Source organism: Salmo trutta, chromosome 14 (assembly GCF_901001165.1).
Source record: "Salmo trutta chromosome 14, fSalTru1.1, whole genome shotgun sequence".
Taxonomy (NCBI): domain Eukaryota; kingdom Metazoa; phylum Chordata; class Actinopteri; order Salmoniformes; family Salmonidae; genus Salmo; species Salmo trutta.
In genome coordinates, this window is record NC_042970.1 from 70,482,210 (window position 1) to 70,510,147 (window position 27,938).

The window sequence follows — 27,938 nt, forward strand, 5'->3', positions numbered from 1 at the left end:
AATTGTTTGTAAATCCTCATTTTCTTTCGTGAGGGCCTCTGGTTAACGTAGCCTCTCTTAGTACTCTGTGTTTAGGAGGGATTCGGTCATATTTTTCTCCCAGGGGCCTTCTTGCAATAAACAGATTTACATACAGTACTATAGTTTCTACATTGTTATTATTGTGATTATGTATTTTTTATTTCAGCTTTATTTATCCAGGAAAGACACATTGAGGTCAGAAGACCTCTTTTACACCTGACAAGTGTACGTTGGAAAATCATAAGGCTTATGGACATAGGGTAGCTGAGTTATAAATTGTAGTGATTGTCATGTATTTTGGCACAGTAGGCTACTTTTCATTGAAAGTCTTTGGGGGTGTTTTGTTTCAGCATTTTACACCAATGTCCTGCAGATGTACTAATCTCCCACTATATTGAGAAATGAATCAATCTAAACAACTGAGGAATAAGTGTATGTTTATAGGCCTACAGTACATGAAGAATAACTAGTCGTCCAACATCCCCATCAGCGCGTGAAGACGTTCCAGAACTGGTCATGTGATCTAGAGGTTAGCACTCGCTCGAGCCTTGCACTCGCTCTGCAGTGGTTTGCCGGGAGAGGGTTGAGCCTGAGCGAGGTGTACAGAACTGAACTGGAGTTGTACAATGGAGACGTTTTGACAAGAATGAAACTTTAAAAGAATGAAACTATACAATATGATGCAAAACTATATGAAACAAAAGTAAATCTTTATGAGTTCGCGTTGCACCACGCATAGACCACTTGGAATTGTGTGGTTTCTGCCACAAGAAGACTGGACTTTGTCTTTAGGTAAGCACTTTACGCCTTCTTTATCCTTAAGTGTTTACAAACATTGGTTTCTTACTAATGCAGTTTTAACAACATTGTCGTTATGGCCAATTGAGGTATGAACTGTAAACGAATGATTACTTATTATTTGATATTGTCATAAATACATATTTTAGTTTATTTAAAAATATATAGTTTATCGGAGACTTCTGGTTGAATAAAGTCTAACAAAAGAATGCACATTAAAGGGGCAATCAGCTGTTGCTACATCCGATTTTGGACTTCAATTACTGATATGTACCCATTGATACTTGAAGAATATAACTTGTAAATGCCTCATGAGCTGTTATACCACATCAGGACCCAAAATATACGCTTGTGTTACTCCAATGTTTGTAAACAAAGTAAAAGTGAGAGAAAAAACTATACAGCCTAAAAACATGGTTAAAACTATAATGTTTATATCATGAATGGTCAGACCTTGTATCCATAGCTCTGCCTATAAATTTGAGAGGGATTGCATTTATCCAGCCCCAACCCTCAGCTTTTTACTGTAACAGGGGCATCGATCTCCTTTGTTATTATTTCAACTTCTGATTGCAGCTTTAAATAGTGTTAAAATGATGGGGGTGTAACTCATAGCTGACAAAGTAATGTCCATATAGACATAACCTTTCCACTCAGTGATATGCAAGTCTGGATGTGAGTTTTTATGAGGGGCCTGTAGTATCAAGTCAGACTTACTTGGAAAGTCCAAAGTGAAGGATTATTCAGATTAATTCATTTGTTCACATCAAGCAGTAACACATCTCTTAGTCTAATGCTTTTCCAGTCTAAGAGTAATAACACTTGCACCAATTTCTCCAGGCACAGATAAGAATTCCTCCTGTCCAATGTGATGTATTTGACTAGGTCTTATCTATAGACTTAACTCCACTTCTGAGTACAGTACACTTAGCCAACTTTAGTCATTCAGGGGTATGCTACTTGTTTGGCCAAGAGATTTGGAACAAGTTCAAAAGAAGCAGGAATATGTCTGGAACAGACATCAAAAGGGGATTTCAGACCCTTTATTAGTCTGCTACGATCATGTTCAGAGATGTAGCTAGTCTGACCGCGTTTGACCTGACCTGGTTCAGTTTGATGTGTTCAGATATGCAGCACTTGCCCCTATTCAAACATATCATCATATATCACTATCATATCCTCAAGTAAAAGTATGGATGCAGGGCTCTCTCTCTTTCTTTCTATCTCTCACCCCTTGCTACTCTGTGAAGCGATAGTGGGCTTTCTTCCCATAGCTGCCCATTCAACTTTCCGTCTTTCCATCCAAGAAGAACGCATGGAAAACATTGGAGGACACATTGGCGTGGACCTGTCTAGACCTGAACATACAGAAAACATACCACAATCCACTGCATCTCATGCAACCCCATTGGTCAGAAATTGTTACCAGATGTTTGTCAATAATCATTTCTGGATCTTTTTCCTGGTTAATGTTCAAGGGAGAGAGATTTTGGCGGCCGGTGGGTAGTTACACTGTTACGAGGATATGAATCAGCAGATAGGATTTTTTACCATGGCTTGATTTTGTTAATATGGTAGTAGTCCCTTGTTTCCCATAGCCAGGCCCAGACCATGTCCTCACTGTAAGTTAAGCCAGATACTGTCTGTATCTCGTTCCAGGTGTTTTTTTTCCTTTGGAGCGGACCATGGAAGGTTACTTTAGTAGCCAGGAGTCTTTGTTTTCTACTGTATAAACTACCTTGAGACTTAAGTCTGATAACTGTTGGTCCAACAGGTGTTTGTGGATGTTGGACTGTAGACGTGTTTTGTTCACCAGAACCTTGATGCGTGACAGAGTAGTTACACATGTAGGTATACAGTCTGAAAGCTACATGTCTAGGATGTATACAGGCTCTTAACAGCCTATGCATACCTGCTACGTAAACCTCTAGCTCCCTGACCCAAACAGGGCCGGCTACTGTAGCGTACGAAGGGCCCACAAATATGATGAGCCACTGGGCGTGGGCCCCCTAATAAATCTATTCTATTTTTGCGAGCCGCCAGTTAAGTTCCTGAAAGCCACATGCAGCTCTCAAGCTTCGCAGTGACTATCACTGGTGCAGAGTAAGACAGGCAGGTGCAAAGGCTATTTGCATATTGATGGAAAAATATAGGAAATACAGGATAGGAAAGAAAGAAAGATTGATCAAATTTTAACCCAACATGTTCTGTAGGTATAATAAAACCAATATTTAATTTAGTAAAAAATAAATGGGTAAAAACACAAATATATATATTTTAAGGCTGACCCTATTTAGTCGACTAGTCGATTGTTTGGTCGATAGCCTGTTGGTCAACCAAGATTTTTTTAGTCGAGCAGTTGGCAAATATATACCTAAAATGTATGGCACACAAGACACCTGTCTGATTCATACCTGTCTGAGTGGACTAATTCATTGTGGAGGCAGCGGGGATGGCACACCAGTATCACCAGTAGTACTTTTTGGGTGGTTAATTTCATTCCATTTACGAGTTGTCAATTTATGAATTGTCTTTTATTTGGAACACTCCTGTCAATATTGAGTAAGGACGTGCACCTGATTACGCATATAGAAGTAGGCCTAGGCTACCTGGCCTGCGCACAAAATTAGGCTTATAAATGTGCCCATTTGGGGATCTGATAGTATTTCTAATTGTCTTAACTCACAACTCTCAGTCGACCAACAGCCTATCAACCAAACAATGGACCAGACAACTAAATGGGGTCAGCCCTAATATATACAGTATAAGGGCTGTATAAACTCTGCGCCTCAAACAGCAAGTAAACAAAGTCTGTTTTTACATCCATCCAATATTTATTTTATTCGGGGACAGCCCTACTATATATATTTTTTTTTTTCCACTGACCCCCTGGCGCCCCGTTGCGGACCACTGGGGGTCCCTGGACCTCAGTTTGAGAACCCCTGAACTAGAGCATTGGCTAAGTCAGAGGTTGCAAATGCGGTCTAGACACATTTCTCTGTCTTCTGAGGCGACACTGGAATATCCATGGTTTTGTAGTGGGTGATGTCATCAGGAAGCAGGCACTCAAGTTACAGCCGTAAGGATTACACCGTTTTGTTCCCCAAAGACATATCCCACTGAACGCTTTCACAGGATCAGACTGTACCGGTGGCTTTACTCCTGCACGGCATAGAAACACACACACACACACACACACACTTTCTGTCTAGGTTCAAACATCTTCAATATCACAGGTTTTCCTATTATGGCTTGAGGAAATTATTCTTACATTTACATTTTAGTCATTTAGCAGACGCTCTTATCCAGAGCGACTTACAGTAGTGAATGCATACATTTCATAATTATTATTATTTTTTTCGTACTCTGTAACTGTATGTTTTAGATTTATTACCCTGCCAGTTTTAAATTCATATTAACTCTCACTGTAGCCTACATAACTTTATACCTTTTCTTTTATTTAACCAGGCAAGTCAATTAAGAACACATTCTTTTTTACAATGACTGCCTGGCAAGAGGAAAAATACCTTCCGTTCGGGACAAGGGCTGGGATACTACTGTGGATGTGTTGGTTCCACTTTTCTGGGCTCCGTTATTTACTTAACAAATAAGGAACACTCAAAATGTGCACTTACAAATCATCACAATTTTAATCATAATACAGCTGTAGACAGAAGTCAAAGATCAATCATCAGACATACAACTGATGTCTCTCCTGACTTCTGCCCCGAACAAAAGAAAGACAGCATCTTATATACCTGAGATCACACCTTATCCTATGTCAAACCCTGCATGTGCAGCTAAAAGAACAAGTTATGCTTAACACAAGCTTTCTGAGAACCTGTCTCAGCGGTATGCAAATCTGCCCTTGTTTCAGAGAAAAACAGAAGATGTCTCTCTGCGTCTCGCTATCACCCTCATTCCCTTTGCTCACAGACGCCGGGCTGTGGGTTTTGGCGGAGAGCTAGACACAGACAGAGGCCTCAATATTCAGCTATACAGTCAGCATAAGTACAGTGGCACGTAAGCAAATGAATAACAACATAATCAATGGTGGGGGTCTTCTAAAGACCCCCAAAATCAACTTTAACCCTACAGATATCCCAAAACTGGAGTTTTTGAATAATCTTTCCTTCATTTTCAAGGGGAACTAAAGTCATTGGAATTCAGAATGTGCCAGACAGAGAGGTTATTGGAGCGCTCAGCAGACCCTGAACTACTCTCCCTACATACTACTATTGTCACGGCTGTTCGAATGATTGGACCAAGGTGCAACGTGTTTGTAGTTCCACATTATTTATTTATTCGTGAAACGTAATGAAATACACTAAATACTTGAACTAACAAAACAACAAACCGTGACGCAGAGAGAAACAAGCACTACTCAAAAGATAATCACCCACAAAACACAAGTGGGACAAACATCAACTTAAATATGGCCTCCAATTAGAGACAACGACAACCGGCTGCCTCTAATTGGAGGTCATGCCAAACAAAAACCAACCTAGAAATACAAAACTAGAAACTTAACATAGAAATACAGAAACGGACAAACACCCCCCTGTCACGTCCTGACCTATTCTACCATAGAAAATAACAACTTACTATGGTCAGGACGTGACAACTATATATTATGGCCTACTTTGGTTTCCTTTCAACACCACAGAGTGCTGGTGGGTTCAGTTTGAGTCCTAGTGGAAGGGTTTGGGTGGAGTCGCCATAACTAACCAACATCCCTCTTGGTTTCTTGGCCTTGCTCCCTCTTTTTGTCTTTATCCATCTCTCTTTCCTCTCCCTCCCCCATCTCTCTTTCTCTGCCCCATCCTTCCTGGTCTCCTAATATCTGCTTCCCAGTGGCTAAGACATCTGAAGAGAGAGAGACGTTATACATACTTATTTTAAGTTTAGAACTACATCCTCGGTCTTCACCCTTATTTCTGGTTCTCATTTAGTGGGGAGTGGCCCAGTGCTTTGAGTCATGTGACTCAATTTAGAATGTGCTAAAACAACTCCCAACTTTTCCACTTCGTGTTGACCATAGTGCAGAAATCACAGAGTGGAAAGTAAGTTTTGATAGGGCGGTGGTGCCTGGTGCTTGCTGTAACAACAGATTAAGTTGAGGTGGTTGTGTTGATTTTGAGCTTGTATTCTCTCCATGTGTTTCTCTAGAGTCCTCTGTTAATACTGGTCATTGGAATTACAAAGTTTATCCTTCTAGTCACTGTAAACGACTACTATAGTATCATAACAAGCACCGTGCCTACTTGGTGGGCTATGTACTGCTATGCAATGTTTATTATAGTGTTGCTACGATACCAATGTCGCGATACTAGGAAGTAAGGACGCAAAGGAAACAAAACATGAAGCGGAGTACATTTCCTGAGGAAAACAGTCCTCATGTTGAAATCAAACAGCTTTATGTTGTCACCCAGAGTCAAATTTGTTTCTTTTCCAAGCTATAGCACACAATATTTCCTTTTTTTGCCAAAATCCGGTTTCGTAGTATGGCGATACTGGTATCATGACAACACTAGTTCAAGACTCTTTATAAGCTCCTATGCTCAGTCACTACATATCCCTCTGAGAGTAATATGGGTCTACAAAGCATCTCAGAGTAGGAGCGCTGATCTAGGATCTGTCCATATAATGTGATTCATTATGATCTAAAGGAAAAAGGGATCTTAGCTAGCGAACGTCTCAGCTGTCTTCACGTAACTCAACGCGTGTTCTGTGGTCGTCTAAATCCACCACGTGTGTCTCCTTCAAGCAGAAAGTTGGCCGGCACAACAGAGTGACGACGTCTGGCGCTTAACGACACTTGTTTGTTTCCATGGAAGACTGAAGTGTTTTTTTTTTAATGCAATTTCTCAACTTCCTTTAAATAGTGCCAGGTTCTTCTTCTGTCCCCTTCAGGCCAAAGACATCGTTCTTCTCGCTAGATTGTCTGGGTAGTTTATGGAACCTCCTCAAGTATCTCTTTCTTTTCGTCTTTGTCTCTCCTTTCGTTGTTCTCTCTGTATTACAAAGCAATGGAATGCTCTGTAGCTACAGTATCTGTTGTTTCGCTTCAGTGTCTATGTTTCACCTTTCCCTTCCTTCCCAACGTACAGTCTGTGTTTTAGGTGTTTCGTGCTTGTCTTAACTGCACGTAAAGGTTCTATTAGGCTAAGTCTTCATAGTTTGTAAGGTGTGAACTTTCAAGCCATGTAGGGCCTCAAGCTTATATTATTACGTAACCAACAAAGCTTGGGGACTTATAGGGCATCAACTAGGAACCTGTGACTCTAATGTGAATCTCATTCTGCTCTGTTGCCTCCAGGTCTCGCACCCTATCCAGTATTACTCCTGGGTCATGTTCAGTAGGGAGAACATGTTGTGAAATTGGGAGGTACAACCTGAATTTTTCCAATCAGAACACGTATTTTAGTTTTCCGTTGGAAAACATTTTTCTACGGTGTAGCCTGTTGAACACTACCTCTGATGTTGCTTCTCTCTCTGAATCTGCCCTGTTCCGCCTCTCTTTGTTGATATTTCTTTCTCTTGCTCTCACAGCAACAAGAGGCCGTTGCACTTCAGTGCTTTATCATCTGGGTGGACAGAGGAGAGACAGAGGGGGAATTTATTGTCTGTGACTAAGGCCTTGAAGGTTCTTGGTCAGTCCGCTATCTGAGTGGCAGAGGATGAATGAAAATAGGAGGAGACGAAGGGGAAAGGTTACCTTCACTGTGTCTCAGACAGCTCTGACATTTCCCAGATCTCCCTTTAATTGCACGCTAATGTTTCAGCACCAAATATAAGGCTCGCTTAGCCTGATCCCAGATCTGTTTGAGCTGTCTTGTCGACCTATGGACATTGTAACACTAAAGAGTGTGCAGATCTGGGACCAGGCTATGGGCCGCTTGGTTCTTTATGGTCCTGCAACAACTCCTCCTGAACCAGACACTGACCCACATACAGAACAGAAAATCTATCGTGCCATAAACAGACAGGATGGTCTGGATACTTCTACCTGCCCGTTTCTGCTATGGGATCAGCTCTGATTAAACTACTGTAACAGTACCTCTGAAGCTGAGGAATCCTCTTCAAGCTGCAGAGAAGCATGTCTTAAGTAAATAAACTCACTCTTACAATCTGTTGATCTCTGTCTCTCTCCCCCTCTCTCTCAAACACACATACACACAGTCACACATACTCCCTCCACTAAGGTTGCCTATGGTCTGAGCAATAACAGGACCCCACCCCCCACATGGGAGCTATGTTCTGTCAGTGTTCCAGGGTTGCTGTCTGTGTGTTTATCCAGCTGCCTGCTACCCTTCTTTGTCTGTTATTACAGCAGGACCACTGCACAAGTGGTGTCATTTCACGCAGGATTTCACTCAGGCAGTACGATGGGCTACCCGGTAAGGACACAAGCAGTTTTAAGCAGTACTCTCTCTCTCTCTCTCGCTCTCTGTGTGTGTGTGTGTGTGTGTGTGTTCGCGTGCTTGTGCGTGTGCATTATAAAGTTGAGAGGATAGCTTCAACAGGTCCCCATATGTCTCTGTTGAGTTATTTTCTGCTTGGTGTTGCTGCTATGTGCTGCTTGCTGTTGTTACGCACCCAATATGACATACTATGTGCATTAGGCTGACTGGGTTGGCTCTCTAATAAAAAACAAGTTGTTTCCCCATACGTCTCGGGCTGGCAATGATAGAGGATGGCAATTTTCTTTAAATTAGTATAGGAGTTGGTAGATGTTGGCAGACGTTGTGTCATGCCAATCCTTTGTGATAATGTAAACCATGGCCTGCTACACACACACACACACACAGATAACATGTCATAATAATGACTGATTAGGCTACTAGCTAGTCTTTAAACCTCTATGAAAATTGCAGTTGTTTATGAGGAACAGGGTATGTAGAAGGGAGTGCTTCTCTAGTTGTGCATTTCTACGTTCTCAAACCTCAACTAATGAAAGGTTACTTACACAGATGCGCACGCACGCACAAACACACACAAACAGCCACAGACACACACACACACACACTCAGAGAGAGAGAGATTGGTCCTGTCTGTGGAACAGTGTGTCTCTGTGTTGCTGGATTGCAGTGCCAGGGGCCTGTCTGTGTTCCTGTGTGGAGAAACTCACTCAGATGGGTCTTTGTTAGTCTGCAGCTGAGGTGCTCACACACACACACACACACACACACACACGCACACTCACAGACACGGCCAATAACAACATTTCTCTGATTTGTGTGAATATCCTCTCGCTTTGATGACTATGATTATAAGCATGCATCACTTTGAAATGCACTCTCTGAACTGGATAGTCTAATAGTTTCCATCACCTGGATTCTCTCTGTTACTACTGTGCTCCAGATGAAAAAGTATCTCTGTTATTAACACTTCTGAAGTGGTGAAGTTTTCTCTTCCAGAGCTGGGTGTTGCCAGGGACCTCACCGTAAGATATTATCACGATACTTAGATGCCGATACGAAATGTATCGCGATTCTATATGTATCGCGACTTATCACGATTCTATATGTATCGCGATTCGATATTGCGATCCGTTGGTCCAAACATATTGCTCACTACACTATATGTCTGCTATAGAGGGACAAGAGAGAGCCATGATAAGAACGAGTTCTGATCAGTCATGGAAATAAACGTGCTGAAAACATGTTGGCTCACCATTTCAAATAATAATATTGTGGCCAAGCTAAAGGAGGAGAAATACTTGTGGTGCAGGTACAGCAGACTAGTGCTAGCTAATGTTAACTACCTTTTTTTAGAGAATCGGTTATTGGAGTCATAGAATCGGTATAATATAGTCAAAATAATATTGTGATACTCTACTGTATCGATTTTTGTCCCCCAACCTTATGGTCTTGTTTGTCTACACTCTCGTCTAGTCTCTACCAAGCTGAGCCAGTGGAGTGAACATAATGACATTTCCACAGTTCATTCTGCCTGAGCTGAACTGCCACTGTACTCCGCACGGCTCCGGGGCTGTCTTCCTGTTAATCCCAATACCCAGCATGCACTGTGTGTCTCCTGTTATGGTTTGTGACAGAGTGTTAACCCCAGATAGTTAGATTCCGTGCATTTTAATGAGAGGTATGCGTACATAGTAGCCTACACACAGCAGTGCTATTGAGTTATTAGACTATAGGAACACACATCAGAGGATATTAGAGTTGCTATAGGAACTAGAATCTTCATAAAACCAGGTAGTCCCATTGAGGTCAGAAGACTTCTTTCCCAATACCTTTTCTGCTGACAAGACAACAGATGGAACTTACGGTTACAATGATTTCCCAGTTGGGTTTTACAACACACCATGGTTGGATTTATAGAGTAATTTCCTGAGAAACTCCCTTGACAATGACCTGGCAGGGTGAAGGAACATGTGTTCCTCCGTTATCACTGTGTTCCCCAGCCTAAATAAAACAGCCATGCAGGACTGGAGATAACCCCATGTCTCTGTGAGCCAGTCAGGAAACAGCAGGCCTGTACAACGACAGGCTTCCAGCCACAGACAGATGGACCAGCTGGGGATAGGGATGGACTGAAAACGCCTTTCACTTCAGGTCTATGGTCAGGTTTCTTTATAGTCTTTCATAATGGTAACGATCATCTCTGTATTTTAGTATGAGAGGCTCATTCCAGAACAAATAGAAGACATGGTTTCTGTTTGGAATGGGAGAATGCGGTGAAATGTTGAACGATGATGACACACTTAAAAGCCTCCATTACCCTGCACACAACACCGAGCGGATCTGATGAATAAGTTCCCTATTAATTCTGCTGAACTCCAGCTGAGAATGTCTTAGCACAGAGACTCCTGCCAGTACTGCGTTATCTGACAGGAAACTAGGCCATTCCATTCCATTCCTCTCCTCTGTTTCTTTTATTCTCTTTTCTGGGGGATCACTTCCTTCCTGTTGGAGATGAAAGTGAATAGAACATCTCACTGAACTGCTGCCAGAGAGGGAAGAGAGAGGAGAGAGAGGAGAGAGGGCAGGGGTCCTGAGAGAGAGAGGGGAGAGGGAGAGAGGTATACAACTGTCCCCTTTCATCTACAGCCTCCAATAACACCCCTCCACTATGCATACACATTTTGTGCCTACACATACACACTTTCATTCTCGCACATAAACAAACACACAGACAGACACACACACACACACACACACACACGCACACACACACACATACACACACACACACACACACACACACACACACACACACACACACACACACACACACACACACACACACACAGAAGAATAATGTCTTGCAGCCCTAGGTGTGAGCATGCCTGGGGATAACGCAGGTTAACATTTATTGGGAAGAATTTTATCCTGGAGGCAGAACTGGGCTATTTCCACTAGATGGCTGCAATGTCAAAATTGCCTATATTGTAAAAATTCTAAAATTAGCTTTTTGGTTTTAATTTTAGATTCGGGTTAAGCATTTAGGGTTAGCAATGGGGTACATCCATTTGAATTCAATCACTTTTTGACAGCACCCCTTTTGATTTGAACGAAACCTTCCATACATTTTTGCCCATTGTGGAAGCGCTCAGAAAGTTTCGGTTGAGATTGATATAATTTAAATCATAGATTATGGGTGTCATGATCATTGATGTAATTTCAATCATAGAAATATATTTCATAGAATGGACCTATCCCTTCAGACCACTGCAGTTTAGCTGGTACACCATTGAAATGTACATTTAATTGACATTTGAACTTCTAATTCAAATCAAATGTTATTTGTCACATACACATGGTTAGCAGATGTTAATATGAGTGTAGCCAAATGCTTGTGCTTCTAGTTCCGACAGTGCAGTAATATCTAACAGGTAAACTAACAATTCCCCAACAACAACCTAATACACACAAATCTAAAGGGGTGAATGGGAATATGTACGTATAAGTATATGGATGAGCGATGGCCGAGCGGCATAGGCAAGGTGCAATAGATGGTATAAAATACAGTATATACATGTGATATGAGTAATGTAAGGTATGTAAATATTATTAAAGTGCCATTATTTAGAGTGGCATTGTATAAAGTGACTAAGGATTATTAAAGTGGCCAGTGATTGTGTCTCAAAGTAGGCAGCAGCCTTTCTGAGTTAGTGATTGCTGTTTAGCAGTCTTATGGCCTTAAGATAGAAGCTGTTTTTCAATATCCCAGCTTTGATGCACCTGTACTGACCTCGCCTTCTGGATGGTAGCGGTGTGAACAGGGAGTGGCTCGGGTGGTTGATGTCCTAGATGATCTTTTTGGCCTTCCTGTGACATCAGGTGCTGTAGCCATCATGGAGGGCAGGTAGTTTCCCCCCGGTGATGTGTTGTGCAGACCGCACCACCCTCTAGAGAGCCTTGCAGTTGAGGGCGGTGCAGTTGCCGTACCAGGCTGTGATGCAGCCCGGCAGGATGCTCTCGATTGTGCATCTGTAAAAGTTTGTCAGGGTTTTGGGTGACAAGCCAAATTTCTTCAGCCTCCTGAGGTTGAAGAGGCGCTGTTGCACCTTCTTCACCACACTGTCTGTGTGGGTGGACCATTTCAGTTTTGTCAGTGATGTGTACGCCGAGGAACTTAAAACTTTCCACCTTCTCCACTGCTGTCCCTTCGATGTGGATAGGGGTGTGCTCCCTCTGCTGTTTCCTGAAGTCCATGATCATCTCCTTTGTTTTGTTGACGATGATTGAGAGGTTGTTTTCCTGACACCACTCTCCGAGTGCCCTCAACTCCTCCCTGTAGGCTGTCTTGTCATTGTTGGTAATAGAGCCCACTACTGTTGTGTCGTCTGCAAACTTGATGATTGAGTTACTAATTACTACCACAAAGATGACCGCCGGTCCACCCACTGTCAAATGTCAACTTAAATGGTCATATCTATTCTATTGTCTATATTTCTATGATTTCAAAAGGTTTCCTATGGAAGATTTACAGTATAATTTAAAACAACAGATATTCCCTTTCAAGACAACTGATGTTGATGTGTGGACCTCCAACCATCTTTGTGGTACTATTTGAAAGGTGAGATTATTATTTGAATCCCATTTTAATACATTTATCAGCTAAAATATGACACTATCCCTGTATTAAAGAGCATGTTGTGTCTCAACTGATGGCAGGCACAACACAAAAACCTCAGATGGTGTAAAATATGGTCTAAGCTACAACATATGCGAATATTTACAAAATCAGAGTTTACAAATATTTTGATAATTGAGGTAAAACAAAATGACATACAAAGTTTAGTTTAAATCAAAAGGAATGCTGTCAAAAAGTGATTGAATTCAAATGGCTTTACCCAGTGTGGTTAAGTGCAGGGTTAAGGTTAGGTTTAGGTTTAAAATCAGACTTTATGGCTATGCCAGCTAGTGACCACTCTGCAGAGCTGCCTCTAGAACAAGATTCATGACGAAACGCTAACCTGCGCAGATAGAATTGTTGATGAATGCCCTTGTTTGGTCTATGGGAGAGGAAATGAAAAGTTATTGTAAGGGTACATCAAGGTTCACTGGAAGACTGAAACAGGTCAAACAGCCTGTATTAACTTACTATGGGAAAAAGGAGAGGAACAACAATGTTGCAACCATGGCTGTAATTGCTGGAAAATAGATGAAATGAAAGGACATGGGAAAAAAGCTAGCTAGAGGGACAGAGAGAGGGAAGGAGTTTGATACTAGCCTCTGAAATTTGTTGACTTGCTGTGGCCGTAGATGGAATTTTCTCCAGTCTCACCACAGCTAACCTGTCTGTCTGTTTGTTTGACCCCATAGGACTCCAGCCGACATCAACACGGACGTCTAGACCTAAACACGGACGTCTAGACCTAAACACAGACGTCTAGACCTAAGCATGGCTGCTACGCTGCCATCTACGCTGCCATCTACGCTGCCATCTACGCTGCCATCTACGCTGCCATCTACACTGCCCAGACCAGACTGTCATATGGACAGGAGTGGGAGCTTATTTAAGGTAAGTTAAGCTTACTCTTGTTAGAGAGAGTACGAAGATGAGAGAGAGAAAGTGATGAGATAAGACAAGGGGATGTAGGTGATGATATTACATTAGAGAGATAGAGAGAGTTTCATACTGTCCTGGTAGAGCCTATAAGAACAACAACAACAATTCCAACAACAAGATTCTGCTCTCTCAATGTGGCCAGAAATTGAATTTCCATCAGCCTCACCATCAACTGTATGTGTTTGTGCTTGACTCCATATACACTCTCAGAAAAAAAGTATTGAATTGTACTTAACGTGGTACAAACGCTTGTCACTGTAGTGGTACCCTGTAAGGTATGTCCATTGTTCCATTAATTGTAGGTACGTAATTGTAGTCTTGCAGTTTGTATCTTAAAAGAGCCAAAATATACAAATCGGCCTTTTTAGGGTACCACCACAGTGACGAAGCCGTTTGTTCCTTTTAAGTGGAACAAAATGTACCACTTCTCTATACCAAGGCCCTCATGTGTACACGCCTCTCCGCCATCCCACTTCTGACACCAATTTAGCGAATTCGTTGGGTTGTTCCGACCGGGATTCAAACCTGCGTCCAGCAACGCCAACACCTTAACCAGTACGCCAAGAGGTACCTATTGACAAGGTCGCTCAGTGTTTGGTTAAGGTTGCTACAATATTAATTACAGCTCTTTATTGTCGCATGCATTTATGTTGCCTTTATAAAGACTTCAGAACTGGCAGCGGACATGCTCACACTTGAACTAACATAACCACAGACCATATAAATTGGTACAACATTTCCAATCACGGGTGGCCAAAAATAACTAACTGAAAGCCACGCCCCCACTAAGCCATACCTCCGATGATTGTATAAAAATGTACCATTATACTAGATTATCCGCACATGTACCCTAAAAGGTACCGAACAGTGGCATGTGGGCTCATATGTGTACCTCTGAAGGTATATTGTGTATTTTGATATTTTTGTACCCCAGGGAAAAATACTGTACCCTAACCGTACCCTTTTCTCTGAGAGTGTAGGTCTCAGATGGACTCACAGACTCAGACCTAAGCATGTCTGCTACGCTGCCCAGACCAGACTGTCATGTGGACAGGAGAGGAAGCTTCTTTAAGGTAAGTTAAGTTTACTCTTAAGTTTATTCTTTAGCTTGCTTTTGTTCCAAGGTTTATCTTATGTTGCCACATAGTGTAATAGCGCTCAAGTTGAGGACAGATGGAGAGTGTGAGGATTGAACAATGCCTGCTGCAGTCGTTGGAATCATAACAAATGCACACACAGCAACCATAAAATACAAAGACGCACGCACACACACACACACACACACACCATGGAGTAGTTGTCAGCCCTTTATGCAGTCTCTGGTTAAACCCTTTCATGACGTTGTTTCAGGAACACGGTCTATTCCTAGAGACATAATGAGCACAGTCCGTTCCATTGTGTCTTAGTTTCCTGCTGCTGTTTCTTCCATCGGTATCCTCTCCCTTCATCTCTCCCTCTTTAGTCAGACCACACTAACTGCCTCTGAGAGTTATCCAATCGTCATGTCATAATCGTTCTGTTATCCAGTCTTTATGACTGCGGTGTGCTATCCGCTATATATGCGGTAATAGAAGGATGCCTTATACTGTAACTGTTGCATATTTAGCCATATACTGTTGCTTAAGTTGATAACGTTTACACAAGGTGTCTACAGTAAATAGAGAATTGAGATGAGGTTATGGATGTGTGCAATGTAGAGAGTTACAGAGGCTTACAGAGTGAATGGATTAACTGACAGAGACGTGAGAGTGTACTGTCTCTTCTTATCTCTTTTCTCCCCCTGTCTCTCCATCCCCTCTCTCTCCCTCTCTTTCTCCCTCTCTCCACTCTCCCTAGCCCCAGTGAAAGCGCTCTCTGTAGGTCAAAACAACATAGTTCCCCATTGACTCCATCATCATGGCTTTAACTTCAGCCCATGCAGAGAATCACTTACCTCCGAATCTGCACTCCTTAAAGAGCTAGAATTAATGACGGCGTTGTTGTCCGACACAGCCCTCCCGAGAGAGAGAGAGACTGTGTGGAGAGAGAGAGAGAGAGAGGTGGAAAGAGAAAGAGAGTGAGAGAGGGGAAAAAGCATTGTATCCAATGCGTTGTGATTGATAAAAATGGGAAAAGAAGAGAAAGAAAGAGATGGGTGAAGAGTAAGAGAGAAAGATAGATAAAGAGAGAGAGGGAAGGATATGTGTTATTTTCCTGGGGCACCAGTAGGTTCGACCTCCCCAGGAAGGAGGGGTCCACCCTCAATAGGTTCAGGACTGTCCACGGCCCATGCCTGGCCAAATAAAATAAAATGTCATTAGTCATATGCGTCGAATACAACAGGTGTAGACCTTACATTGAAATGCTTACTTATAAGCCCCTAACCAACAACGCAGTTTAAAAAATACGAATAAGAATTAAAAGGAACAAGTAACTAAAGAGCAGCAGTAATATAACAATAGCAAGACTATATAAAGGGCGTAGCGGTACAGAGTCGATGTGCGGGGGCACTGGTTAGTCGAGGTAGTTGAGGTAATATGTACATGTAGGTAGAGTTATTAAAGTGACTATGCAGAGATGATGACAGAGAGTAGCAGCGGCGTAAAAGGGGGGGGGGGCAATGCAAATAGTCTGGGTAGCCATTTGATTAGATGTTCAGGAGTCTTATGGTTTGGGGGTAGAAGCTGTTTAGAAGCCTCTTGGACCTAGACTTGGAGCTCCGGTACCACTTACCGTGCTCTAGCAGAGAGAACAGTCTATGACTAGGGTGGCTGGAGTCTTTGACTATTTTTAGGTCCTTCCTCTGACACCGCCTGGTATAGAGGTCCTGGATGGCAGGAAGCTTGTCTCCAGTGATGTACTGGGCTGTACGCACTACCCTATGTAGAGCCTTGCGGAGCAGTTGCCATACCAGGCAGTGATGCAACCCATGCCAAATCCTTTCAGTCTCCTGAGGGGGAATAGGTTTTGTCGTGCCCTCTTCACCACTGTCTTGGTGGGCTTGGACCATGTTAGTTTGTTGGTGATGTGGACACCAAGGAACTTGAAGCTCTCAACCTGCTCCACTGCAGCCCCATCGATGAGAATGGGGGTGTGCTCTGTCCTCCTTTTCCTGTAGTCCACAATCATCTCTGTCTTGATCACGTTGAGGAAGAGGTTGTTGTCTTGGCACCACACGGCCAGGTCTCTGACCTCCTCCCTATAGGCTGTCTCATCGTTGTTGGTGATTAGGCCTACCACTGTTGTGTCATCGGCAAATGTAATGATGGTGTTGGAGTCGTGCCTGGCCGTGCAGTCATGGGTGAACAGGGAGTAAAGGAGGGGACTGAGTACGCACCCCTGAGGGGCCCCTGTGTTGAGGATCAGCATGGCAGATGTGTTGTTCCCTACCCTTACCACCTGGGGGCGGCCCGTCAGGAAGTCCAGGATCCAGTTGTAGAGGGAGGTGTTTAGTCCCAGCGTCCTAAGCTTATTGATGAGCTTTGAGGGCACTATGGTGTTGAATGCTGAGGTGTAGTCAATGAATAGCATCCTCACATAGATGTTCCTTTTGTCCAAGTGGGAAAGGGAAGTGTGGAGTGCAATAGAGATTGCATCATCTGTGGATCTGTTAAGGCGGTATGGAAATTGGAGTGGGTCTAGGGTTTCTTGGATAATGGTATTGATGTCAGCCATGAAAGCACTTGATATTAGCCTTCCAAAGCACTTCATGGCTACAGAGGCATTAAAGCAAGCCCCCATGTGCCTGTGGGGTGAAGCAAACCATGCACCACATTTTTGAAGTCTGTCCAATCTACAAACTCAGCGGAGGTCTACTCACCCTCAACACAGCAGGACCGGAAGCAATCGCTTGGCTAAGGGACTTTGCTTTCGCTAAATAAAATATATAAGTGGTTCCTCTATAAAAGTCATTGGGCTGAAACAGGGCTGTATTCATGCTGCCATTTAGTTCCATAGCAGGGCACTATGCCCAGAGTAGGCCATTGAAGACCTTTCATAATAAATGTGTTAATTTGACCTCATTTTCTGGGAGAAGGGTCTCTCTCAACCTCTCTCCCTGTATAATTTTCTTTCAGACTCTCTTGTTCTTTCTCTGTCTCTCTCTCTTTCCCTCTTTCTTTTTCTCTCCCTCTCCCTGTCTCTCTCTCTTTCAGACACTGTCATTCTTTGTCTTTCTCTGTCTCTCTCTCTCGCTCTCTGTTTGTCTCTCTTCAGTTTAGAACTATACTCAGCTCTGTCTTTGCTGACTAACGTTTTAAAACACGTCAGACCACCAGAGACAGAGACAGAGCTGGCTCCACATAGTCCCTGTTATAGTGTAGTAACAGGGGGAACCAGTGGTCTGTGGTTAGTGGTTTCAGTGGTCTGGACTGTGCAGCTATGGGGAGTGCAATAGATTAGCTGATCTAAGGTCAGTTTTGTGTTTTCCCCACCAATCGTTCATGATTGGATTGGGAAACCGTAAGGTGATCCTAGATCTGTGACTATTGGCGACTTCTACTCAGAACAAACGATTAGGGGGTCTGTGGTGTGGGAAATATTTCCACCTAGTGGTCAGATTATGTAACACAGTTGGTAAGAACCTACAGTCGTGGCCAAAAGTTTTGAGAATGACACAAATATTATTTTTCACAAAGTTTGCTGCTTCAGTGTCTTTAGATATTTTTGTCAGGTTTTGCTATGGAATACTGAAGTACAATTAGAAGCATTTCATAAGTGTCAAAGGCTTTTATTGACAATTACATGAAGTTGGTGCAAAGAGTCAATATTTGCAGTGTTGACCCTTCTTTTTCAAGACCTCTGCAATCCGCCCTGGCATGCTGTTAATTAACTTCTGGGCCACATCCTGACTGATGGCAGCCCATTCTTGCATAATCAATGCTTGGAGTTTATCAGAATTTGTAGGTTTTTGTTTGTCCTGGCCATGGACCCAAAATATCAATGTTTTGTTCCCCGAGCCACTTTGTTATCACCTTTGCCTTATAGCAAGGTGCTCCATCATGCTGGAAAAGGCATTGTTCATCACCAAACTGTTCCTGGATGGTTGGGAGAAGTTGCTCTCGGAGGATGTGTTGGTACCATTCTTTATTCATGGCTGTGTTCTTAGGCAAAATTGTGAGTGAGCCCACTCCCTTGGCTGAGAAGCAACCCCACACATGAATGGTCTCAGGATGCTTTACTGTTGGCATGACACAGGACTGATGGTAGCGCTCACCTTGTCTTCTCCGGACAAGTTTTTTTCCGGATGCCCCAAACAATCGGAAAGGGGATTCATCAGAGAAAAGGACTTTACCCCAGTCCTCAGCAGTCCAATCCCTGTACCTTTTGCAGAATATCAGTCTGTCCCTGATGCTTTTCCTGGAGAGAAGTGGCTTCTTTGCTGCCCTTCTTGACACCAGGCCATCCTTCAAAAGTCTTCGCCTCACTGTGCATGCAGATGCACTCATACCTGCCTGCTGCCATTCCTGAGCAAGCTCTGTACTGGTGGTGCCCCGATCCCGCAGCTGAATCAAATTTAGGAGACGGTCCTGGCGCCTGCTGGACTTTCTTGGGCGACCTGAAGCCTTCTTCACAACAATTGAACCGCTCTCCTTGAAGTTCTTGATGATCAGATAAACGGTTTATTTTAGGTGCAATCTTACTGGCAGCAATATCCTTGGGGGCAGATTTATCTTCACTATGGAAATAGCCTGTCAGATAAGATAGAGGTTTATCCATCAAACACTGTTGGCCTGAGTCACTTCCTCCTTCCTCTTTGTCCCTCTCCTTGCCTGCATCCCAAATGGCACCCTATTCCCTATGTAGTGGGAAAAAGAGTCCATAGGACTCTGGTTAAAAGTAGTGCACTACATAGGGGATAGGGTGTCATTTTGGGACGTACCTTGTGTTACCATAGCTAGCTATCATCCAGATGTTTACGCTTCCCTAGATAAGCATTAGATTAGGAGACGTTTAGCCTTGTTAACAAACGTGTTTATTGTATCTGTGAGAGAGAGATTGTGTGTGTGTGTGTGTGTGTGTGTGTGTGTGTGTGTGTGTGTGTGTGTGTGTGTGTGTGTGTGTGTGTGTGTGTGTGTGCGTGTGTGTTTACCATCAGTAGTATGAGTGTGTGTGTGTGTGTGTGTGCGAGTACGTGCGTGTGTGTGTGTGTTTACCATCAGTAGTATGTGTGTGTTTGGGGGGGGGGGGGGGGGGGTTGTCACTGTGTTTCCTGTCCCAGGGAGGGAAGTGAGGTATACACAGGAAAAGTGACTAACCATTTCCCTGCTCCTGGCTTTCTCATGTTGTGCCTCCCTATCTGTTTGTGAGGGACACTTCTCCATTTGCTCTCTATCTCTCTACCTCTCTCTTTTCATTCTACTTTTCATTCTACTTTCAAACTTTCTCAATGTCTGTTTTCATTCTTTACCTCTACCTTGATCACTCTAGATCTCTCTCTCCATCTTACTCACAATACTGTTTCGTTTGCTCTCACTTTCTCACCCTCTCCTCCTTTTCTCCCTCTGTCTCTGACCTAGTCCCTCTTTCCTTCTCTCCCATGTACACTTGTTCAGTCCCTCTCTTTCTCTCCTCCTCTGTGTGTAGCTGATAGACACGTTTGCGTTGGAGATAGGGGAGCTGAAGCAAGAGATGGTCCAGACCTCCCCAACAGAGGACAGAGACCCATACCCTATGGTTCTACAGGGGTAAGTCCAATCCTCCTCTCCTCCTTTCATCCTCTTCTTCTTGCTTCTTTATCTTATTAGGACTCTTAGTACACATTTTTGTCAATGTTTGAATATAAGGTGTTGTGATTCCTTTCAACAATGTAGTTGGATAGAGTAACACAGACATTTAGTGATGGGGAGCCTTGAGTGAGGCAAATGAAAGGGATAGTAGACTACATTTCATTTGCGTCACTATTCACATCCTTGATGGTTTTTTGTGGGACACTGCATCATGTACTCTTTCACCAAAAGATGGAGACAGCGCCTTATTTCCTCTTCTCTCTCTCTCTCTCTCGCTCACACACACACATTCTCTCTCTCTCTGTCTCTCTCGCCCTTTCTTTCTCTATCAGGTTGGAGGGGGAGGTGAGCGGGGTTTACCTCCAGTCCTCGCCCTGCGCTGGCGCCAGTGGTGAAAGGGATTCCGGGTACGACTCCCTGCGTAGGCGGATGAGCGTGCTGGACAGACTGAGGCATACGCACCCCGTGTGGCTACTGCTCACGCTCAGTGACACGGAGGCCACACGTATACTGCTGCAGCAGCCTCCAGGGGTGAGAGGGTCAAGGTTCAAAAGTCATGAGGTCACAGTATGACCTCTGTTATTGTCGGGCTTGTATATTATCATTTTCGAATACGAACAGAAAAGGTGATTAAAGCCGATGGACAGGTGTGAACATGTGGATTAGGGTTGTCACTGATGTGGCTCTTTGAAAGGTCAACCCTTAATGAACCTGTCTGTCTCTCTCCTGTCCAGGTATTCCTGGTGAGGAAGTCATCCACTCTTCAGAGGAAAGTTCTGTCTCTAAGGGTCAGTGAGGATGATGCCTCAGGAGGAGCCAGCGTCTGTGACTTCCCTGTCAGAGAGAGTCAGTACAGTGAGTGTCATAATGGAATAGTGTGCAGCCTATTTATTTTCTTTACTAAACCTCTATTCATCCAGCAGTGACGTCCCAAAGCCCAGCTAACGCTCCTGATTGGCTATAGTACAACACACAGCCTCGTCATTCAATTCAATTCATTGAACCTTTATTTATCCTAACATTTCAATTAAGAGAAAAAAAATCTTATTTACAATGACGACCCGGGCTAGTACCTAAACCAAATGATGAATTGTCTTTTGCAAAAGGAGCGTTTACTTATAGCACATTCAGCTACTGTGCATAGTTTATCAACAGATGCATGACTCAGCATGTTTTCAATTCACCCAGCTGTGCATTTCTCAGACAACAAAAAGCCTATACAATGAATCATACCATGACCGTACTCATAGGTCACCTACACTACTGTTCAAAAGTTTGGGGTCACTTAGAAATGTCCTTGTTTTTGAAAGAAAAGCACATTTTTTGTCCATTAAAATAACATCAAATTGATCAGAAATACAATGTAGATATTGTTAATGTTGTAAATGACTATTGTAGCTGGAAACGGTTTATTTTTTATGAATTATCTACATAGGCGTACATTATCAGTAACCATCACTCCTGTGTTCCAATGGCACATTGTGTTGGCTAATCCAAGTTTATCATTTTAAAAGGCTAATTGATCATTATAAAACCCTTTTGCAATTATGTTAGCACAGCTGAAAACTGTTGTCCTGATTAAAGAAGCAATGCAACAGGCTTTCTTTAGACTAGTTGAGTATCTGGACCATCAGCATTTGTGGGTTCGATAACAGGCTCAAAATAGCCAGAAACAAAGAACTTTCTTCTGAAACTCATCAGTCTATTCTTGTTCTGAGAAATGAAGGCTATTCCATGTGAGAAATTGCCGTACAACGCTATGTACTACTGGAAGATTTGTAGAGGGTAAAGGGGATTTTGAAGAAGGAAGGCTATCACTCCATTTTGCAACGCCATGCCATACCCTGTGGACGGCGCTTAATTGGAGCCAATTTCCTCCTACAACAGGACAATGACCCAAAGCACAGCTCCAAACTATGCAATAACTATTTAGGGAAGAAGCAGTCAGCTGGTATTCTGTCTATAATGGAGTGGCTTGCACAGTCACCGGATCTCAAACCTATTGACCTGTTGTGGGAGCAGCTTGACCGTATGGTTCGTAAGACGTGCCCATCAAGCCAATCCAATTTGTGGGAGGTGCTTCAGGAAGCATGGGGTGACATCTCTTCAGATTACTTCAACAAATTGACAACAAGATTGCCAAAGGTCTGCAAGGCTGTAATTGCTGCAAATGGACGATTCTTTGACGAAAGCAAATTTTGAAGGACACAATTATTATTTCAATTAAAAATCATTATTTATAACTTTGTCATCGTCTTGACTATATTTCCTATTCATTTTGCAACTCAATTCATGTATGTTTTAATGGAAAACAAGGACATTTCTAAGTGACCCCAAACTTTTGAACGGTAGTGTACCTTTAACCATGTCACATCCTGCCTTTACCTCAAAACTCACACACACACACACATACATACACACACACACACACACACACACACTCTCGTTTATGTTTACGTTCCATAGACGATTCATTTGACTTGTTTCACGCTTCCACCACTGCTGAAAAATGTGACTCTCTCTCACATTGCTCAAAGTGAGAAAAAAAATGTTTTAAATGAAAACAAAAAATAAATACAAATAAAACATTGCTCAAAGTGCTAATCTTGATCGTAAAACAGTACTGCCTTGACACAGACACACACAGGCACACATAAACACACACACACACACACACACACTGTATTTATTGCAGGGAAAATCTTATGAAAATCTCGTGTTCTCTTTGGAGAGACATGTACAGTTTTTGTACTTTACTGCACCGTTGGGGTTACAACAGAACAACTTCATGAGTAATGGGATAGTAGTAGCGCCAGGGAATGATCACATACCAGATGTGCACGTTGGATGTCTAGGAATTTTCCCCTTTTGAATGTCAACATAAAGTGTCTTCCCTGGACTGGTTTTGGCCTTTTGAATGTGGGTTGGATTTAGCCTCAAATGTTTAATTGTCCAAACTTGCATATCCAACTACTTAGAATTAAATGTAATGGGCATGCCTGCTAAGTAGTATAATAGAATGGACATTAACCTAACAGAACAATTGGGAGAAATTCCTCATATATTTCAAGATGGAAGCTAACCAAGACTAGATTTGGCTGTGCCTTGTAATGAAGTCTGAACAGTTTTGATATATTCTCTGTGTTCTTCCTCTGGTTGCAGCCTTTTCTCTGGAAGGATCTGGGATCAGTTTTGCAGACCTGTTTCGCCTGGTGGCCTTCTACTGTATCAGCAGGTACAGTAATGTTCTCAAAGTTTTCTCTCTCTCTCTGTTTTTCTCTCTCTCTCCCTTTTTCTCTTTATCTCTCTCTCAGTTCAGTTCGTTTGTTTGTTTTGTATACGTTTATTGTGTTTCCCTTCTTCACCAAATAAAAAGAAGATGAGTATATATTTTCCCGCTGCGTCTTGGTCTTTACCCTACGACACCCGTGACACCGTTTCTAAAGACTGTTGACATCTAGTGGAAGCCATAGGAACTGCAATCTGGGAGATATTTATTTGTATATCCCATAAACTATCATTGAAATGGCCTGTGACCTCAAAAAATCATTTTCCGGATGGATTTTCCTCGGGTTTTCGCCTGCCATATTAGTTCTCTTATACTCACAGACATTATTTTAACAGTTTTAGAAACTTCAGAGTGTTTTCTATCCAATGCTACCAATTATCCTAGCTTCTGGGCCTGAGTAACAGGCAGTTTACTTTGGGCACGTCATTCATCCGAATTTCCGAATACTGCCCCCTAGCTCTAAGAAGTTAAAACAATCCTTGCTGCTTTGTTCTGTGCAATCTGCAGCCTCCTAGTTTCACTTGTTGATGCATGTCCCCAGACCACAGAACAGTTTTTTTTACATAGATTAGTTATTTGAGACGACCATGATAAGCAGTTGTCTAGCTGCACTCCCAGTAGTTTGCTTTCTGCCACTTCCTCAATTTGTACTCCCTTTTCCTAGTGGAACAGACCAACATAACTTTGGTTTTCTGCGTGTTTAAAACAAGTTTGTTCCGGCAAATCCACTCCCTGATATTCTCCAAATCTCCTTGTAAAGCTTGCTGTACCTGTTGAACTGATTGTCTTGCTGTATAAATTGTAGTATCATCTGCAAATATAGTAGCTTGAGTTTCTGATAAGGCATAAGGAAGGTCGTTGGTATATATTAAATAAAGAAGTGGTCCAAGGCAGCTGCCCTGTGGAATTCCACAGTTTAAAGCATGGGGGGAAGAAAATGAACCATTGATATAGGTGGACTGTTTCCTGTCAGTTAGATATGACTGTACCCAATTCAATACTACCTCCTTAAAACCGTAATGCATTAATTTTGTCAAAATTATTTCATGATCTACTAAATTAAATGCTGCACTAAAATCTAAAAATAGTACACCCACTAACCTGCCATTATCCATAGCATTGAGCCACTGGTCAGTCATGTCAACCAATGCAGTGGTAGTGGAATGTTTTTTGCGATAAGCATGCTGATTGGCTGTAATCAGATCATTCTTTTCCATGTACTCCCATATTTGTCTACTCACAATACCCTCCAATATCTTACTGAGTGTAGGGAGTAGACTAATTGGTCGACTATTGGCAGGAGTAGCGGGTTCTTTGCTGTCTTTCGGAATAGGACACAGTTTAGCATGCTTCCATACATTTGCAAACATCCCTTTTTCCAGTGACCAATTAAATATGTATTTCAGTGGAGCTGCAATCTGGGGAGCAGCATAGCGAAGTAAAAAATAGTCCATAAGATCATAACCTGTAGATTTACTATCGGGTACCATGTGTTAAGTAAGTAGTAAGCACTCAGGACATAGCTTGTCTCAACTGCTCTCTTCTCACTTCTGGTTTTAGACCAGCTTCATGCCAGCTGGGCAGACAGACAGCTCAGAGCTACAGACACGTCAGAGCTTTGTTTCAACTGAGAAATAGAAACTGAAACATTAAACAACTGTAATGTCAGTAATGTCCAATAATGACAAAACACCAACTTACAGTAAACATACAACAATACCCCACTAGTGGAATGACATAAAACCCTTGTGGTTAGGAAAGTAGTGCCACTGTGCCAGTAATGTCCAGTAATGTCCAGTAATGTCCATTAATACCCAGTAATACCCAGTAATGTCCAGTAATGTCCAGTAATGTCCAGTAATGTCCATTAATACCCAGTAATACCCAGTAATGTCCAGTAATGTCCAGTAATATCCAGTAATGTCCAGTAATGCCCAGTAATGTCCATTAATACCCAGTAATGTCCAGTAATGTCCAGTAATGTCCATTAATACCCAGTAATACCCGGTAATGTCCAGTAATATCCAGTAATGCCCAGTAATGTCCAGTAATACCCAGTAATGTCCAGTAATATCCAGTAATGTCCAGTAATACCAAGTAATACCCAGTAATGTCCAGTAATACCCAGTAATATCCAGTAATGTCCAGTAATGTCCAGTAATATCCAGTAATGTCCAGTAATACCCAGTTAATACCCAGTAATGTCCATTAATACCCAGTAATACCCAATAATGTCCAGTAATATCCAGTAATGCCCAGTAATGTCCAGTAATACCCAGTACAGTCCAGTAATACCCAGTAATGTCCAGTAATGTCCAGTAATATCCAGTAATGTCCAGTAATACCCAGTAATACCCAGTAATGTCCAGTAAGACCCAGTAATATCCAGTAATGTCCAGTAATGTCCAGTAATATCCAGTAATGTCCAGTAATACCCAGTTAATACCCAGTAATGTCCATTAATACCCAGTAATACCCAATAATGTCCAGTAATACCCAATAATGTCCAGTAATATCCAGTAATGCCCAGTAATGTCCAGTAATACCCAGTAATGTCTAGTAATACCCAGTAATGTCCAGTAATGTCCAGTAATATCCAGTAATGTCCAGTAATGTCCAGTAATATCCAGTAATTTCCAGTAATGCCCAACACAGCACAACACAGTTTCAATCTGGGAAAAATACAGAATATAATGATATACTTCACTATCATTAGCGACAGGAGTTTTTGTTATTCACTTGACGTGACTAGGAAAAAACTCCAGGCCGAGTTAAAGTTCATTAATAACAAGGGACCTAGTAGGGAAAATATCCTCAATAACTTGCATATGAAATTTGTCAGTAGAAGGAATGTTTTAGTCAGCATATTGTGATTGCTAGTGAAGAGATTCACCAGCTGAGGCCTCAAGGCTCTGTTAGTTGGCATTGAGTTGACTGTAACAACACAGTGATGTCACTCTCTTCCTCATCTCTCAGCTCTGGTGTTCAGGCTGTTGTGTTTGCTTTGACAAACTCCTTCTATCACCCTGTGACATCACCCACCCTGAGGACAGAACACAGGTCCAGCTAGCAGGAGATACAGACTGGGAAAGTCCACTCTTGGAACCTCCAGAATATCTGTTGGACATTATAGACATAGTTGGATCATTCTCTCTCTTCTCTTTTCAGGGACGTCCTTCCCTTCACCCTGAATCTCCCAGAAGCCATTGCAGCCTCCAAGACTCAGAAGGACCTGGAGGAGGTGGCCCAACTAGGAGCAGGTACTACAGTAATAGATGGGTAGAATGTGATCAACTCTATTTTCTTCTCTGCTTAAAGGGATAGTTTGGGATTCTGGCAATGAGGCCCTTTATCTACTTCCCCAGAGTCAGATGAACTTGTGGATACCATTTATATGTATCTGCGTCCGGTATGAAGGAAGTTAGAGGTAGTTTCGCAAGTCAATGCTAACTAGCATTAGCACAATGACTGGAAGTCTACAAAAACAGCTAGCATACTGTTCCCATAGACTTCCAGTCATTGTGCTAATTCTAGTTAGCAATTGCGCTAACTCTAATTAGCATTAGCTAGTGAAACTACCTCTTCCTTCATACTGGACACAGAGACTTAAAAATGGTATCCACGAGTTCATCTAACTCTGGGGAAGTCCCAGACTAAACTATCCCTTTAAACCCCTTTAAACCTGGCGCTGGAGATAATGAATATGATGTTGAAAAGTGGAGAATGTCCCCAAAAGGGGGCTATAAGCCAATGAATTATCCGATAGTAAATTGATATAGAAGGAAACAGCATAATTGTATTTATTTATAAATGTATTTCATATTGTTGAAGGCAGTATATCCAAATGGGCTGTGTCTCCTTGAGTACATACATGCATAACGTCAAAAAGCCCCTCATTCCACAGAGTGACATTTCTATGTGTAAAGGTGCTGCGGCTACTGATACCGTCTATTAGTTTGATATGTTAGTTAACTCATACTGACCGGTGTGGTCTGGTTTCATGGCAGGTTTAGTTAGTCACTCTGTCATGATATTCTTAGTTTCCTTCTGTTGCAACTCCAGTGTGTGAGTCAGTTTCCTCCAGG

The 27,938-nt window shown here is 42.4% G+C and overlaps 1 protein-coding gene across 2 annotated transcripts in view; it reads left to right on the forward strand.

Annotated features, from left to right (window-relative positions):
* Positions 1-583: 583 nt before the first annotated feature.
* Positions 584-27,938, forward strand: part of LOC115147232 (ras and Rab interactor 2) — a 46,938-nt gene continuing 19,583 nt past the window's right edge. For both annotated transcript variants that reach the window (XM_029689346.1, XM_029689347.1), the window contains exons 1-8: positions 584-813; positions 13,611-13,809; positions 14,838-14,930; positions 20,422-20,522; positions 20,897-21,095; positions 21,299-21,419; positions 23,727-23,799; positions 27,022-27,113. In XM_029689346.1, coding sequence (XP_029545206.1) covers positions 13,690-13,809; positions 14,838-14,930; positions 20,422-20,522; positions 20,897-21,095; positions 21,299-21,419; positions 23,727-23,799; positions 27,022-27,113 — 799 coding nt within the window. In that variant the 5' untranslated portion in view covers positions 584-813; positions 13,611-13,689. The remainder of the gene's footprint in view (positions 814-13,610; positions 13,810-14,837; positions 14,931-20,421; positions 20,523-20,896; positions 21,096-21,298; positions 21,420-23,726; positions 23,800-27,021; positions 27,114-27,938) is intronic.